The 18392-nt window shown below is 43.1% G+C and overlaps 1 protein-coding gene across 1 annotated transcript; it reads left to right on the top strand.

Moving 5' to 3' along the window:
* Positions 1-2372: 2372 nt before the first annotated feature.
* On the top strand, positions 2373-8089 carry LOC142254440 (hemoglobin subunit alpha-5-like). The gene is made up of 3 exons (XM_075325487.1): positions 2373-2473; positions 4079-4283; positions 7961-8089. Exons 1-3 carry the CDS (start codon positions 2373-2375, stop codon positions 8087-8089), a joined length of 435 nt encoding a protein of 144 aa, XP_075181602.1.
* The last annotated feature ends 10303 nt before the right edge of the window (positions 8090-18392 follow it).

The raw sequence follows: 18392 nt of genomic DNA, 5'->3' as shown, positions 1-18392 counted from the left end.
GGCTTGTTGAATTTGTTATGATTCTTGTTTTCTGTTCATTGGTATGACAAGGGCCACCTGGTATAGGACGGAGTTCAGATCGTGCGATCTGAGGGCCTTTTTGTACTATCAGGAAGTTGGTATTTTGCAGGGTTTTTCTCTGGCCACCATCAGTGTACCTGTGTATTGTGTTTTTCCTATATCACCGCAGTCTTTTAATGTGGGGGGCTTGCTATTCTTGTCTATTTTCTGAGGCAGAGAGTTATTCATTTTTCCTTCCTTTAGGATAGTTAGTTCTCCGGCTGGGTTCGCGGTGCACAGGATGTTAGTTCACCCCTCGGCTACTTCTAGTTGTGATGGTTAGTAAGTGGATGGCGGCCAGATTAGTTGCCAATGCTCTTGTCACCGTTTACCAATGATTTGTGGTGGTCTTCCATGGTTCCGGATCATAACAATTCTGTGCTGAAAGCAAAGCGTGAAGAGAAAATTATTATTTCCAGTAAAAATCATTATTTCTAACCTCGTCACTGTCTGGACGATATTCTCTATTCATTATGGAACTCTTTTGATAAATAAAAGTATGATTTTTCATGGAAAAGACAAAATTGACTTGGTGACCCCAAACTTTTGAACTGTAGTGTACATGGCACAGCTATGGGGTCCAATGTGGCCCCATCTTAAGCCAGTGTCTTCATGTTCATGTTTGAAGACGAATTTGTTTATCAACATCCTCTCTTTGCCTCCCAGGTTCTAACCTGGCAATGCAATATTGATGACATTTTTGACATTCGGAAGGGTGATTTAACTAGTCTAGAGAGCTTCTTTCAGGATCTTAACCTGGCTATACCTGGTTTCAATTTCACATTACACCATAACTCACAAATGGTTAACTTTTTGGACACATTGGTAATGGTCAAGAGGGACACATTTCTACAGATTTATACGTTAAATCTACGTACTGTAATAGCTTACTATTTTATTCTAGAAACCATCCTCAATATATAAAAAGGGCAATTCCTAAATCTCAACATAAAAGGATAGACTGCATAGTGAGTGATCTCTCCACACAGGAGTTACGACACAAGAAGATGGATCTGAAATTTAGACAGAGGGGTTATCTAATGGACATTATGCATCAATCCCGGAGTCAGATGTCATGTTCTCCTAACCAACCCAGAATCCCCTTTGTTAAAACTTATAATCCTTTTATGCAGGCACATCATTCTTGTATTTTCCGTCATTGGACCATATTTAGCAGAGCTTACCCTTCTCTTCCCGAATTTTTCTCACCCCCTTGATATGTTCCAAATGACCAAAATATCTTAAGGATTTGTTGGTGAGGGCAGACATTGGGACTCGTAGAACCTTTCCTATCCAACAGACTCTGGTGCAACCAAAAAGGGCACTTTTCCTTGTTTAACAGTGTTCCACTATTACCAAAGGGGATAGTTTTGCCCATCCCTGATCGGGCAAGCTTTTCCCCATCAAAGGTTATCACACTTGTGAGTCATCATATGTGGTATAACTTATAAAGTGTCCTTGCGGTCTCGGATATGTTGGCGAGACCACCCAACATGTCCGGGACCGTATCTCACAACACAAGTCTATCATAAAATGTAGGAGGACTCTGCTACCCATTCCAGCCCATTTCCTTGAATTAAAACATTCTATATCACAACTCCCCACGTGTGGTAATGGGCGGGGAGGCGTAGCCACGTGTGGTAATGGGCGGGGAGGCGGAGTTGTGTATGGTAATGTGCAGGGGGGGTGGGATTAGCGAGTAATCACGAGTAATCACAACAGCTCTTATATATATAGAAAGTATAGTATGGATCAATAATTTAATTCGTTCAAAAAAAAAAACGCAAGGCCCTGTGCGCACTAGAAAATGGAATTTTCTTAAGAAAATGCCGCAGGCTCTAAAAGATTTCCGCACCCGCGGAAAAAAAACGCAAAAAAACCCCCCGAAATCCGCTTGCGTTTTGTTGCGGATTTGGTGCGGTTTTTCTGCAGGTTATTCCCTGCGGGATTTCACGATTACATTAGTGAAACGCCGCAGCTACCTGCGGAAAAGAAGTGACATGCAACTCTTTTTGCTGCGGGAATCCCACAGCAAAACCTGTAGCTGTCAAAATCCGCTTAGTGCGCACAGCATTTTTTTTTACCCATAGGTTTTGCTGGTGAATCACTGCAGAAAGGTTATGAACATTTTCTGCAGCGAAACATGCAGCAAATCCGCGGTAAAATCCGCCTAGTGCGCACAGAGCCTAAGGGTGTAACTGACAGGCTGCCACTCACAATGTGTTTGCTTATCCATTTTCAGTTCCCTTTAAAAGTGCCAGACAGAAGCTCCGCGTCACAGACTATCTAGTTCATCCGCACTTACATGCACCATGTCTTTCACTGACGCTGAAAAAGCTTTCCTCGCCTCCATGGGAGCCAAAATTTCTGTCCCTGCTGTTGCCGATGAGTTGGGAGCAAAGTTTCTGGAGCGGTAACACGAATATTTATTTCCTTATTTACATAATGAATGCAACACAGTACAGCAACAGCTCCGCTAACTTTACTTCCACCGCACATTGCAAATGTTACTCTTTTTTAAATGTAATTTACGTTAACATATGTGTGTGTATATCAGAGAGGCTGCTGATAAGTCTTTGGCTGTGTGATCTTTTTTTGTTTCTATGGTAACAGATGTTACATCACATGAAAGCATTATGTGTTTAATATATGTTTTCAAAATTTTGTATTTGTTGCTTATGGCAACAGTGTTCTACGCAGGAGGGAAAATAAAATGGTGGAGTCTAATGCGATATTCACAGCAACTGAGAGCAGAGGAGTGATAAAATACTTGTTTCTGCAAGGAAAGTCCGCGGAGGATACTCATGGTGGTATGTCGCAGACATTGGGGGATCAATGTCCTTCACATTCCACAGTTAAGAACTGGGTTGCCAAATTTAAAATGGGCCACTTCAGCCCCAATGATGAGGAAGGTCCTGGACGAGCGAGAGCGGTTGTTGTTCCGGAGATCGTCGATGCTGTGCACAACCTCATACTGGAGAATCCAAAGCAAAAGCAGACATCATGGGGATTTCCCGTGAACGTGTTTGTGTCATTATCCATGAACATTTGCACATGAGGAAGCGATCTGCAAAGTGGGTCCCCAAATGTCTGACAACAGATCAGAGAAGCAGCGAGAGAAACCTTCCCGGTCCATTTGTCAGCATTTTCAGACTGATAAGAACTTCCTGGAGCGACTGGTCACTATGAATGAGACCTGGATTAATTTGTATGACCCTGAAAACAAGGAGCAGTCAAAAGAGTGGAGGCACAGTGGTTATCCTCGTCCAAAGAAGTTCAGAGTGCAAAAATCAGCCACCAAGGTGATGGCGTCTGTGTTCTGGGATAAGGAGGGTGTGTTGCTAGTGGACTACCTTCAAAAGGGTTCCACCATCAATGCAAGGTATTACATTGAACTTTTGGACCAATTGAAGGCAGCTCTGAAGGCCTAAAGGCGCGGCAAGCTGTCCAAAGGAACCTTGTTTCTCCAAGACAACGCCTCCGCTCACACTGCACAAGTGACCACGGCAAAACTGGCAGAGCTGGGCTTCCAGCTGGTGACCACCCACCTTATTCACCAGATCTAGCTCCCTCCGACTATCATCTGTTTCCAAACCTGAAGAAACACCTCAAGGGTACCAAATTTTACACCATTTCTGATGCCATGGCTGCTACAGATGCCTGGTGTGAGGCACAACCGAAATCCTTCTTTTTGCTAGGCTTACAGAACTTGGAATACCAATGTAAGAAGTGGGGTGGCATCAGTGGAGAGTATGTGGAAGAAATGGAAAGTTTCATCATCTTATCTCTTTTCTTTCTTGGTAAAGCCAAAGACTTATCAGCAGCCCCTCATATATATTATAGATACACATATGTATCATTTTTCTGGTTAGTCAATAAAGGTATCATACCTAGAATACTTTTGTCTTTTTAGAAAGTAATTACAGTTATTACTGAGTTTGATATTGTAATCGCCATCGCCATCCATCTGCCCATAGTCTTTTGTTTATCTATATATTGATCCTTTCTGCTCCTGCAGTCTGTACTTGAGTTTCCCTCAGACCAAAGCCTACTTCAGCCACTTCGACACGAACCACGGCTCCCAGGATCTCAGAAACAATGGACGAAAGATTATGAAGGCCATTGGTAATGCTGCTCAGAACCTAGATGACCTTCATGGAGCTCTGTCCCCCCCCAATGACCTGCAACCCCGGGACGCCTGGGCGAAACCTGGCAACTTCAAAGTAAGTAGTCCATACAAAATACTAAAGGAAAGATTGATCAAAACTAGTTTATAGGTAACGATTCCACTATATAACTGTACAATATCTTAGGTTTATCCAAAAGAAAAAATAAATATTTCATTGATTCCATGAATAAAAATAAGAACTTTACATGTATATGGCTAACATCTAATGACACACCTTATATCAATTAGTTATTTATTTTTAAATTTGTTTATTAACAAACTCTACAGAGACAAATAAATATTACAAATAACTTGCAAATGACATATTAATGTGATGTTTCCTTTTGTAAGTGCAAATTATTTTATCAATAAAACATCAATCATATGCAGAGAAAGAAGTCACATACTTTGAGTGTAGTGATATCAGATATTATATTTAAGTTACACAACAATTATACTACTATAATCATTATTTGTGACGATCTATGTTGACATTGGAACTCTAAATTTACTCCTAAACTAAAACAACAAGAATATTAAGAACCAATTTGCCATCAAAATAATTGTATACAAAAGTATTGGCACCCCTGCAATTCTGTCAGATAATACTCAGTTTCTTCCTGAAAATGATTGCAATCACAAATTCTTTGGTATTATTACCTTCATTTAATTTGTCTTCAATGAAAAAAAATAATAAAAATTGTCATGAAGCCAAATTGGATATAATTCCACACCAAACATAAAAAAGGGGGTGGACAAAAGTATTGGCACTATTTGAAAAATCCTGTGATGCTTCTGTAATTTGTGTAATAACAGCCCCTGTAACTTACCTGTGGCACCTAACAGGTGTTGGCAATAACTAAATCACACTTGCAGCCGGTGACATGGATTAAAGTGGACTCAACCTCTGTCCTGTGTCCTTGTGTGCACCACATTGAGCATGGAGAAAAGAAAGAAGACCAAAGAACTGTCTGAGAATCAAAATTGTGAGGAAGCACGAGCAATCTCAAGGCTACAAGTCCATCTCCAAAGACCTGAAAGTTCCTCTGTCTACGGTGCGCAGTGTCATCGAGAAGTGTAAAGCCCATGGCACTGCGGCTAACCTCCCTAGATGTTGGTTTGCCTATATCTTCCCTGTGCATATGGGACTGAATTGCCAACTTAAGTTGGAGAGAACGAAAAAAGGAGTTGTGGAGACACAGGGGTCAGTGGGTGCTCTCATCCGCTGGCTCAGCCTCATTTATAAAGACCGCATAGACCAGGGCTCATCCCAAATGAACACCCAAACTCCTTACCCGTAGGCAAAACACTACTCAGACAACACAGGGTGCGGGAACCAAAATAATTAGACCCCAACAGTCAAAGGCATATAACACAAAACCAAGCAATCACATGATGTAACAGGCAACAGAGTCTTAAGGGTGCTTTACAAGCTGCGACATCGCTAACGATCTCGTTAGCGATGTGACACGCCAGATCGCAGATAAGATTTGCTGAGATCGCACATAGGTCATTTTTGTAGCGCCGGTCACATGTGCGATCTCGGCAAATCGTATGTGCGATCTGGCATGTTACATCACTAATGAGATCGCTAGCGATGTCACAGCGTGTAAAGCACCCTTTACTCTTCCGTTGGCTCACCAGGGATTAGAATATTTATGCCTTCGGAGCTTCCAGGTCCAGATACCCCAAACCAGCAGCACCCTGCTTTTGGCAGGCACCCACCTAGAACATCATAGTAACAAGTGTAGGAAGCTTCACAGGCACAGCAAAGTACGTAGCCAGGTAACTGAATCATCCCAACCTGGGTTTCTTCCAGCCGAATCCGAGAATCTTCGGCGGTACACCTGTCCAAAATAATCCAGTTTCTGATCCCCTAATCGGCGCCAAAGTGCCTAGGCTGGGTAAAGGACTTCCAACTGGGACCAAGACCCCTAGATTGAAGCCATGTAGAAAAAAGTGGTGACTCAAGAAATCCCCTTTTATACTGTATCTCCCGGGCACTCATCCCAGGGTATTTTGGTTTTACCAGACTGGTGGAAAAAGGCTGTGCTCTTATTGGGTGGCATTCCAATCCGCATAGATAATTCTCCTGTATAATTCTCCTCTGAGTGAGGTAGACAGAGAGGCTGAAGAAATTTCCTCAGACAATGAAAGGCTCTGATAAGTCCGGTGGAAAACAATGGTTTAACAAACGAGTTAACACACAAAAGGGACCCATGTCTGGCCAAATTAAGAACATTAATCCCTGACAGACATTGAACAAAGTTGTGTCTTAACAGTAGTGTTGGAAAATATTACATTTAATTTGCACCTGTTCAAAAGACATCAGGCTGTTTTTGGCCATATATATTCTGAAGTTTAGAAACATTATGAGAAAGACAAAATTGAGTGGATGGTGAGCCAGTAGTGTGGGGGTATAAGAGTTCTGCCACAAAGGCATTTCGGCAATACCATTATTGAACTAGACCACATTCTTGGCTTGTCTCCTAACCGAACAAGCTAGTGTAAGGATAGGAAGCAGTTTAGTAATGTTCGGTTTATCAGTTTCTAAAAACCCCAACTAGCCAGACTCGTTCATGTGAGCCAAGTGGTTTTCAGAGTTACTGTAGATTGAGGAGTGTCTGATAACCATTCACTTATTGTTTTCATTTGCCCAGCTAAGTACTAAAGAAAAAAGTCGGGACGTGCCGTCCCACCTGTCTGTTAGGATCTCTGCAGAGTAGGTAGTTTAACAGTTGTTCGGTTAGGAAACAGGCCAAAAAGTGGTCTAGTGAGGAACACATTGCCCAGACACCTCCCTTAAGGGAAAGGCGCTTTAAATACCTGATGCATCTCTACATATACTGTGTCCATAGATACTTCCCCCTCCCCATCCTCTCTCTACCATGCTGTGTCCATAGATACTTTCCCCTTCCCATCCATTCTCTCCCATGCTCTCTCCCAATACTGTGTCACTAGATACTTCTTCCCTCAGCCCATACTGTTCCTCTTCGGTGTCTTCAGCTCCACTGGAGCACTTATTATCAGCATACTTTGTCGCCTCTGCGCTGCGGTGCTGAACAGTGACTGATCACCCTACAGACGTCGCTCTGACCCGGAAGTGCCGGCGGTCACTGGTTCCATTGTACTCGTGTCTAAAAGATACGATGACATTTGTTCAGTGGGACCCGGCGCGCTGCACTTCCTCAGAGTTTGGGCTATCATCTGGACAGCCGGGAATCGGAACAACCGACTCCCACTACATGACGGGAAAACACGGCCACCGGGGAAACTCAGAGTGCGGCATCAGGTGGCCCAATGGCACCCCCCTGACAGCTGCGCCCGAGGCACATGCCCCACCAGCCCCCCCCTAGATACGCCTCTGGATAATAATACAAAATCGACAAATACTGACAAACATACTACGCAACAGCATTATTACCTTCCTAGCATCTTACCAACTATGCTGGGAGCAGCCTGATAACATTTAGCACAAGCTACAACAAATGATAAGAAGTCGTCTCTTATCATTAAGTGAAGAGGAAAAAATGGCTGATGTCCATTATTGGGACAAAACAAGAACTTAAAGCAACAGGAATTGCCAATAATACATTACAAACTAGACTGAACAAATACATAAAATCACCAGCAGATAGCGCTGTTACAAAAAAATCCCTAAAGCAGATAACGCGTAACTAATATTCATTTGATGCTATTTTGACTGCTAATGACAATTTCTTTCTCTTGTAGATGATGTCAAACACCCTCAATGTGGTCCTGGCCAATCAATTCCCCCGTGAATTCAACACCAAGATTCTGGCAGCTTGGGACAAATTCTTGTCTACTGTGTTTTCTGTGCTGGAATCCAAGTACAAATAAACGGGATCTCACTGGGATGACTGGTTTTCAGCATGTCTATGTCTTAACCAGATCAAAAAAAATGAATGAATTCTTCATGGTTGTCTGTGCTTCTTACTACTTTTGTAAACAATTATTTATATCAATATTCATATATCACATTTGCCAACTCTCCTGGAGCTGCCGAGTGTCCTGGGTACTGGATCCCATTTAGGCTGAAATCACACGTTCAGTGATCACCCGTTAGAACAGATCCAGCAGCAATACGCTGGCAAAAACAATTGTGTGAACACAATTTTTTTTGTCCGTTTTGAAAAAAAATGATTTTGGCAGGATCCGTTTTTTTTTTTTTAACATGGAACTTTACGGAAAACGGATCCACGATTGCTATTTATCTTCCATTTGAAACGGATCCTGTGAGCAAAAAATGGATCCTTTATAGCGTTTCGTACCAAACAATGACTTTACAAAAAAAATAGACTTTTTATGCTTTATGTATGAACACCACTCACACGAGCATTGGTGTTCGGCGAGCTGCTTGCAGTGTTTGAACGGCTCGCACTGTGGGTAACAGCATGATCAGATCTAGTGTGCACCCCCCCCAAAAAAAAGGGAGAACCCCGCCCAACCTTCCCTGGAAGTGATCTGTTTATGGCTGTCTTCATGTGGGCGGAGACCCGAACTGCCCAATCAGTGACTTCCATTAAGGTTCAGGTCAAGTTAGAGTCCAAAACCGAACTTTATCTAACGTCCGTCTGAACTCACCAAACCGAACGTCCATGGGTTTTCGTCATCTTTAATCCTTTGCAAATGAAAGAAAAATGGATGGCTAAATAACAATCAGTTAACAAATCCGTTTTCCATAGACTACCATGATAAAAAAAACATACATAAAACAATTTTTTCAAAACGGATATATAATTTGGGTTTGCACAACTATTTTGCAAACGGTTTGCTGTTGGATCCGTTCTAAAGGTAGATTCACATTAGCGTATGGCATTGGATGCGATCTACTAATGACCCTCGGCTCAGGCTCTGCTGTGAGTGTGAGCCGAGTATCATCTACTGTGATCCGATCCTGTGATCGGATCAAAGGGGCGGAGAGGAGGAAGATCTGCGGAGATCACACTGCACTCTGATGACATCCGAGTGCTGCTGCTCCTTAATGCCACTCAATTCTGTTATTAAACCCCTTCAACCCCCGGTGATTTTCCCTTTCTTATTTTTGTTTTTTCCTCACCTTCTTCCAAGAGCCATAACATTTTTATTTTTCCGTCAATAATGCCATTTGAGGGCTTGTTTTTTTTTTTTTTTGAGGGACAAGTTGTACTTTTGATTAAAATTGTTAGTTTTACCAAATAGTGTACTGGAAAATGGGGAAAAAATTCCAAGTGCGGTGAAGTTGCAAACAAAGTGCAACTGCACAATAGTTTTGGCATATTTTATTCACCCCGTTCACTTTATGGTAAAACTGATCTGTCGGTGTGATGCCTCAGGTCGGTACGAGTTCATAGATACCAAACATGTATACTTTTACTTTTATCTAAGGGGTTAAAAAAATTAAGAAGTTTGTCCAAAAAAATAATTGCGCTTTTCTCGCCATATTCGGAGATCCGTAGTGTTCTCATTTTTGGGATCTGGGGCTGTGATTGCTTATTTTTTGCGTCTTGAGCTGACATTTTTAATGATATCATTTTTGTGCAAATGCTACAATTCGATCACCTGTTATTGTATTTTAAAACTTTTTTGCAGTCACCAAAAACCTAATTTTGGCGTTTTAAATTTTTATCTCGCTATGCCGTGTACCTATCAGATTAATTGATTTTATATTTTGATAGATCTGGCATTTCTGAACACATCGATACCAAATATATGTATATATTTATTTTTTTTACTGTTTAAATCTCAATGGGGCGAATAGAGGGGGTTTTGAACTTTTAAGTTTTTGTTTATTTTTTCATTTTTTTTTTATTTTTTTGTTACATTTTGTATTTATTTTACTAGTGCCCCTAGGGGACTTTATCACTGCACAGTCCAATTGACTGTTCATTTCTGCTGATCAGAGCAGCATTGCTCTGATCAGCAGAAATGCAGCATGCTGCTCTGATCAGCAGAAATGCAGCATTCCTGTGAGTGCCGGCACTCACTGGAAGGGAGTCATGGCAGGGTCAGGGGTCTTCAGCTGACCCCGCGCTACCATGGAAACCCATTGGCGCCCCGTGATCGTGTCACGGGGCCACTGATGGCGGCGGGGAATGACCCAATCCCCGCCACGGCCATTTAAATTGCATTGTCAGTATTTGACAGCGCAATCTAAGTGGTAAGCAGGTGCTGGTGCATCTTTGATCCACCTGCGCCAGTTAGCCGCACATGTCTGCTAATTGGATCAGAAGATATGTGCGAGGATTACCATGGGCTCGCCACCAGAGCCCGCGGTTACCGGGGAGAGACAACCTAGGACGTATATATACCTCCAATGTCGTGAAGGGGTTAAACTCACTCCTGGCTCTTTCTGTGCCAGTTATAGTTCTTCTATGCTGATCTCCCTGGAGAAGTGGGTCTTTTCACAGGCGTGGAATTGCTTTTGTTGTTTTATACCCTCTTGTTTGTCACTTTCACTGCGTTGTCTTATCGTAGCGGTAAAACTAGTGTCTTGCTGCCCAAATCACTAGCTAGGGCTAGCTCAGGGACAGCCAAGGCATAGCCACCTGATTGTGCAGGGGAAGGGGGGGTAAAAACCATTCTGGGGAGCTCTGGGCTCAGGCACAGGTTACTGTCAAGGGGTCACCACATCCCTGTCTCCCTATCGTTAGGGTCATACAGCTTTAATGACCGAAAAATAGAAAAGTTATAGCTGACGGAAGGGGAGGAGGAAAAATCAAAGGCAAAAAAGGACCCAAGGGTCAGGATAAACCTGAAGCCGATCATGGTTATATGCATTACACATGCAGGTTAATATCAGGACTGTCCTCTGACCTCCCAAATCCAGGAACGTGCTATGGGATCCATTTTGGTTGGGAGGTATGATATTGGGGGGGCGGGGTGTAGTAACTGGCTGGTTTTACATTTACAAAAACACTATGCTGAATGGGTCACATATAAGCCACTGGTGTACCACTAATTTCTGCAGGCCACGCTGTTATTATGCAACCTGTGAAAAGCAGTCCCATGCTGAACACCAATGTCTCCTGCCTGGCATCTGCCCACTTTTCCAGACATTTGCCGTATATGTGGAAGAAATCAGTAGGATACGTTTAGAGCGGGCTGACGTGCTGAAACCAATCTATATGTGACGGATACCGGCTGTTTTACACAGCAGACACCTGCTGATAATGGTTGGGACTGAGTTAGCGGTTTAAACCCTTAGGTACTGGAGTGAATACTGACCGTAGCATCTAAGCAGTTAGACGGCTGGCCCTCTAACCCCATTTGGACCCCGCGATTCATTTGCAGAAACCAATGGTCATTTGAAGGCATGTGGGAAATCTGAATTTGGAACTTATTGTGCCTCTATGTACGCCCCCGATGTTGGTCTCCATTGTCTTATAATGGGGTCTAAAGGCTGCTTTACACGCAGCGAGATCGCTAGCGATGTCACTCGTGAAAGCACCCGCCCCCGTCGTTTGTGCGTCACGGGCAAATCGCTGCCCGTGGCGAACAAAATTGATAGGAACCGTCACACGGACTTACCTTCCTAGCGACATTGCTGTGGCCGGCGAACAAACTCTTTTCTAAGGGGGTGGTTCGTGCGGCATCACACAGCGGGCCACAAATAGAAGCGGAGGGGCGGAGAGCAGCCGCATGAAAGTCACGCTCACCTCGTTGCCAGAGGACGCAGGTAAGGTGTTGTTCGTCGTTCCCGGGGTGTCACACGTAGCGATGTGTGTTGCCTCAGGAACAACCTGCGACCAGCACCAACAACGAATTTTTGAAAATGAACGACGTGTCAACAATCAACGATCGTTAACAGTTGCTCGTACGTGTCACACGCAACGACACCGCTAACGACGCCGGATGTGCATCACGAAGTCTGTGACCCCGATGACATATCGTTAGCGATATTGTTGCGTGTAAAGCCCCCTTAACTATAATTCGTCGACTAGACGGCAAGAATAGTAATGTGCAGCCTCCATTAGCGGTGTGAACAAGAGTGCCACCTAGCTTTTCCAGACTCAGGATATACATCCCTATTTAACTATAGAAGGAAACCTTACCTCCTCCTGTGATTCAGGCCTCCATGAAAGCTGGGTGCCAACCACTAGAAGACATATCATAGTACATGGAGGTCATAATGATCGTCACCCAGCTTTTCCACAACCACGATATACATCCCTGCCTTGTTATAGAGGGGAATCTTCCCTGCTCCTGTGATTCAGGTCTCCAGGAAAGCTGGGTGACAACCACTAGAAGTCATCATACTACATGGAAGTCATAATAATTGTCACCCAGCTTTTCCAGACTCAGGATATGTATCCCTACCTAGTTATAGTGGGGAACCTTCTCTGCTCCTGTGATTCAGGTCTCCAGGAAAGCTGGGTGACAACCACTAGAAGTCATGTAACAGTACATGGAGGTCATAATGATCGTTTTATATATATATATATATATATATATATATATATATATATATATATATATATATATATACATACATACACATATATATATATATATACACACTTTTATTTATTTTTATATATATGTATATATATATATATATATAGTTTGGGTGGTCTTCATGTGAGCGATCACTCATATGTGATTTGCACTTACAGTCACGTGATGACGAGCTGCTTTTAATAATTCTCTCAATGTTCAATAAGAAACGTAGGAAGACATGCTGGTTGTCACTAGCAAATATGAAAATCACAGATGAGTGGAGATGTGGTGACTGCTGGAACCAGCCAGGAGAGCTGAATTCTGACAGTGAGTATATTACACAGTGTTAGAACTGCGGACACTACACTGCTTAATTTTATAATTAAAGGCTTGTCCAGCTTTGAGAGGAACATCTGCAGTCACTCTATGTGACTGAAGGCTTCTGAATTCTCATTGCGCACACTGCACACTTTTAGGATTCTCCGGTTGCAGAGGCAAGAGTTGATGGTTATGTGAGCGCAAGTATGAGATTTGTATATTTCTGGTCACATTCTGATTTGACGTCTCCGGCCTCACTCAATAAATTTTCAGTGAGTGACGTCACCCATGTCTAGTCGGCAAGTGACCTTGTGTATGTAAATTGCATACTTATGGTTTCATGACCTCCCACTGTGACTGCCAGCACCAGAGAATCCTGACAGCATGCAACTTGCGGACTGTGAGAATTCAGAAGTCTGCAGTCACGTAGCCTGACAGAGTGACTGCAGACTCATTACAAGCTTGGACAACCCCTTTAATGCTCCTAACATAAATAAAAACATAGTAACCCTTAACTTGTCAGACAACAAAAGACTTTATTTAAGAGGTTTTCTAATACTTTAACATTGATGGCGTATCCTTAGGATACGTCACAAATGACTGATCGGCCAGGATCTGGCACCTGGCACTCCCGTAAATCACCTGTTCTAAGTGCTGGGTGTGGCCGGAAGTGCTGCGTCTTCTGATAGTGGCAGCAACCTTCTCTTCAAATCAATGAGGACGTTGTGCAGTACCCGGCTGCGGACACTATCAGAAGACGGAGGAAATCTGGAAATAAGCATTTCTGGCCACCTGCATCAGCAGATCAGATATTGATGAGCTATTCTAAAGATAGGTCATCAACGTTAAAGTAATCTTACAATTTATGAATTCTTACTTGTGTATAGGGTCACAACTACTAACAGCACCACAACCACCAGAAGTAGAGAAATACATAATTATAACCCCCATCAGTACAGAAACACAGCATCACAACCACCAGCAGTACAGAAATTCATCATCAGAACCATCAGCAATACAGATATTCATCACCAGAACCACAAGCAGTACAGAAATACATCCATATAACTCCATCAGTTCAGAAAAACATCATCAATACAGGAAAACACCATCAGAACCACAAGCAGTGCATTGTACATCAATTATAATGTCAGGTCAGACCCATATAGTGCACATTTCTATTGCATGAACCTACAACTTCCGGTACAACCTTAAAGGGAATCTGTCACCAGGTTTTTAACACAAAATCTGAGAGCAGCATAATGTAGAGACAGAGATTCTGATTCCAGCGCTGTGTCACTTACGGGGCTGCTTAGTGTAGTTTTGATAAGTTCACTGTTTTATCAGCAGTAGATTATCATTACAGGACTACTTGGTGTGCTGCAGGTAGTCCAGCATATTCATGAGTTCTGCATAACTGCCAGATGTGCAGCAGAGAAAACAATGATTATATCAATATGACAGCTAACAGCTCAGTAAGTGACACATCGCTGGAATCAGGGTTTCTTTCTCTACATTATGCTGCTCTCAGATGGGGGAGCAAAAAGCTGGTGACAGTTTCCCTTTAACAAAGGTAAAGAGATACTTCGGAGTTATCAGTCAATAACAGACTGCGGACCATACAGAAACCACAATAAGGCTTCGGTTCCACTTGCATTTTGCAATGACGAGTGCAGTCCGATAAAACATCGGATTGCTCGCATTCCAGTGTAAAACTATAGGGTAGTGTCCATCTGCGATTGATTTCTCATGCCATATTGACATGAAAAAAGAATCGCCGCATGCTGCGTTTGGCAGCATTTCTCGGCTCACATGTACCCATACAAGTCTTGATTCCCTATGTAAAAGCTACTGCATGCAGTGAAACGTGCGTTGGGGTAATTCCCCCTTTACTTCTTGCTGTGGCTGGACATCTTTATAGCACATCCAGGTATATAATAATCTGTTAGCTAACATTATTTTCTACTTGTTGCTTGTGGATGTTTATGATTCTCCAGGCTTGGCCGGCATGCTTTTCACTGTGAGCTGGAGACAGATGGTTAATTTAAGCCCAGTTGTGAATATATATATATATATATATATATATATATATATACTAGCTGTACTTCCCGGCTTCGCCCGGGTTAATAACTGCTGTTAACAAAATAGAATGTATTAACATTCCCGGGATAGAATGTATAAATAGAATATATTAATGCCCGGGATAGTAACTGTCTCTCTGTTTCTCTCCCATTCTCTGTCTGTCTCCCCCTCTGTATATATCTCTCTGTCTCTCTCTATCTTTGTCTGTCTGTCTCTTTCCCTGTCTCTCTCTATCTCTTTGTCTGTCTATCTCTTTCCCTGTCTGTCTCTGACTGTCTCTTTCTCCGTCTGTCTCAATCTCTTTCCCTGTCTGTCTGTCTATCTATCTCTTTCCTTGTCTGTCTATCTATCTCTGTCACTTTCCCTGTCTGTCTCTTTCCCTCTCTTTCTCTGTCTCTTTCCCTCTCTTTCCCTGTCTGTCTGTTTCCCTGTGTCTGTCTCTGTCTCTTTGTCTGTGTCTGTCTCTTTACCTGTCTATGTCTGTCTCTTAACCTGTCTCTCTCTTTCCCTCTCTTTCCCTGTCTGTCTCTTTCCCTGTTAGTCTGTCTCTTTGTTTCTTTGTGTCTGCCTCTTACCCTGTCTGTGTCTGCCTCTTTCCCTGTCTGTGTCGGTCTCCCTAGCTGCATTGTGACACGCCAACATTCCATATAAGGGCGTGGCTGCGCATTCTTCTGAAGTTCTGGCTGCACTGTGGCTCCCAGCTCCATTCGCTTTAATGGAGGCAGGTTTTTTGCCGAATAACTGTAAAGAGCGCGGTTAAAATTTCCCCTCAAAACATAGCCTATAACGCTCTAGGGGTCCAGAAGTGTGAGTGTGCAAAATTTTGTGGCTGTAGCTGCGACAGTACGGATGCCAATCCCGGACATACACACACACACACACACACATACATACATACATACACACATACAGCTTTATATATTTTATATATATATATATATATATATATATATATATATATATATATATATTCTTTATAGCCACTACTTGGTCCAGGGGGGCATTTGTCCACAATAGCAGACATCTGGGTTTCTGACAGTTTTATTTTTCCCTCACATTTCTCATTCTTCCCTCATTTATGCACAGTATTTTGTTTGTCAATTTTTGTATATGCATTTTTGTTAAATAAAAATTTATATTTTATACTTCAATTTATTTTTGCTACGATTACTCCATGTTCTCCTTTTTCCTAACCTAAGTCTATGGGAGACTGTGAAACATTGCACTGCACTCGGATGTCATCAGAGTGCAGTGCGATGTAAGCAGAGACAGGCCGCATAGAAGAGGGAGAACGTGCACCCTCCCTCTTCTTTGCAGCTGTGATCCGATCACATGTCGCATTTAACTCGGCTCACTCTCACAGCAGAGCGGAAGCCAAGGGTCATTAGCATATAGCACAAGTGGGACTGAGGCCTAACGATGAGAATTAGTAAGTATCACAAATGAACATTTACATCCACGTACCTTATAGATGACAAGGTCTCTGAGTGGAGTTGTTTCTTTCCTTTCTACATCTTGTCCAGACGCCATGATTACATTTCACCTCCACAGCTCGTCTCTGCAGACTTCCATCTTCTCCGGTCTTCTGCAGAACATCCTGGCATGATGCCCTTAAAAATAGCAGAATGATTATAATACTGCTACATAAAAATATCTCCCTTATGCTGTGCCCCAGAATAAATAATTGCACCTATGTTTTTGCACAAAATATGACACACACTGTCCCTCTTATGGCATATTCCTCCACAGTGCCCTCTCCTTTCCATATTGAGCCCACTCTTCACACTGTCTTCTCACACTATGTCCCCTTATACTGCCCAGCCTTTATACTGTGCCCACTCATCACACTTCCCCTTCTCACTATGGCCTTATACTGTACCCGCAAGCTACCCCTTCTCCATGCCGCCACACCCTTCACTACTCATTCTCTATTCTGTGCCCCCCCACATTTTTCTCATCCCATGCTGTCTCCTCACTATCTCTGTACTCAGCCATCCTCACTCCCCATACTGTGTCCATATACATTCCCCCTCGCTCCCCATATTGTGTCCGCACTCATTCTTTCCACTTGCTCCTCATACCATGTCTTCAAAATATATTTCCCCTGTTTGCTCCATATACTGTGAGTATACAGTATATTCGCCCAATTGTTCCCCATACCATATCTGTATGTCTGTACAGATCACCTCTCACCCTCTTTCCCCATACTGTGTCCATAGATACTTCCCCCTCCCCATCTCCTATCCCCCATAAATACTTCCCACTCCTCATCATCTCTCCCATGCTATGTCTATAGATACTTTCCCCTTCCCAATTTCTTTCTCTCAAGCTATATCTATAGATACTTTCCCTTCCCCACTCACTCTCCCCTCATACAGTGTCAATAGATACTTCCCCCTCTTCCATACTGTGTCCATAGATACTTCCCCCTCCCCATCCTCTCTCCCACAATACTGTGTCCATAGATGTTTCCCTTTCCCCCCTCAATACTGTGTCCATAGATGCTTCCCCCTTCACCATCCTCTCTCCCACAATACTGTGTCTACAGATACTTCCTCCATCGCCACTCACTCTCCCCTCATACCGTGTCTATAGTTTTTCCCTCTCCTCATCTTCTCTCCCCCCATACTGTGTCACTAGATACTTCCCCTCACCCCATACTGTGTCCGTAAATACTTCTTCCCTCACCCCATACTGTTCCTTTTTGGTGTCTTGAGCTCCACTGGAGCACTTATCACCAGCATTGTCTGCCGCCTATGCGGCGCTCAACAGTAACATCAGCAATTTGATCAGCTGACCTGATCACACTACAGACGTCGCTCTGACCCAAAAGTGTCGGCAGTCATTGGTTCTATTGTACATGGCGTCTCAAAGATTCTAGGACAATTAATCAGTGGGTCCCGGCGCGCTGCACTTCCTCTGAGTCTGGGCTATTAGCTGAACAGCTAGAAGTCAGACTAGCCGACTCCCACTATGGGGCGGCAAAACACAGCCACCGGGGAAACTCAGAGCATGGCATCAGGTGGCCCGATGGCGCTCCCTGACAGCTGCGCCTGAGGCACATGCCCCGCCAGCTCCCCCTTGATGTGCCTCTGGATAATAATACAAAACGACAAATACTGCAAAAATACTACAAAACAGCATTGTTACCTTCCTAGCATCTTACCAACTATGCTGGGAGCTGCCTGGTAATATTTAGCACAAGGTACAATAAATGATAAGAAGGCGTCTCATCAGAAGAGAAGAGGAACTAATGATTGCTGTCCATTTTTGGTACAAAACAAGATCATAATGCAACATGTATTAACCATAATACATTGCAACT

Source organism: Anomaloglossus baeobatrachus, chromosome 10 (assembly GCF_048569485.1).
Source record: "Anomaloglossus baeobatrachus isolate aAnoBae1 chromosome 10, aAnoBae1.hap1, whole genome shotgun sequence".
In the NCBI taxonomy this organism is placed as follows: domain Eukaryota; kingdom Metazoa; phylum Chordata; class Amphibia; order Anura; family Aromobatidae; genus Anomaloglossus; species Anomaloglossus baeobatrachus.
The sequence above is the reverse complement of the archived record's forward strand: the minus strand, read 5'-3'. Positions and strand labels throughout refer to the sequence as shown.

What these genes read in the sequence shown, in the direction of transcription:
- LOC142254440 (XM_075325487.1), top strand. Translation starts at nt 2,373, where the DNA reads ATGTCTTTCACTGACGCTGAAAAAGCTTTCCTCGCCTCCATGGGAGCC. An exon ending in GGAGCAAAGTTTCTGGAGCG is followed by an intron (nt 2,474 to 4,078) that starts GTAACACGAATA and finishes CTGCTCCTGCAG; the next exon opens with TCTGTACTTGAGTTTCCCTC. An exon ending in CGAAACCTGGCAACTTCAAA is followed by an intron (nt 4,284 to 7,960) that starts GTAAGTAGTCCA and finishes TTTCTCTTGTAG; the next exon opens with ATGATGTCAAACACCCTCAA.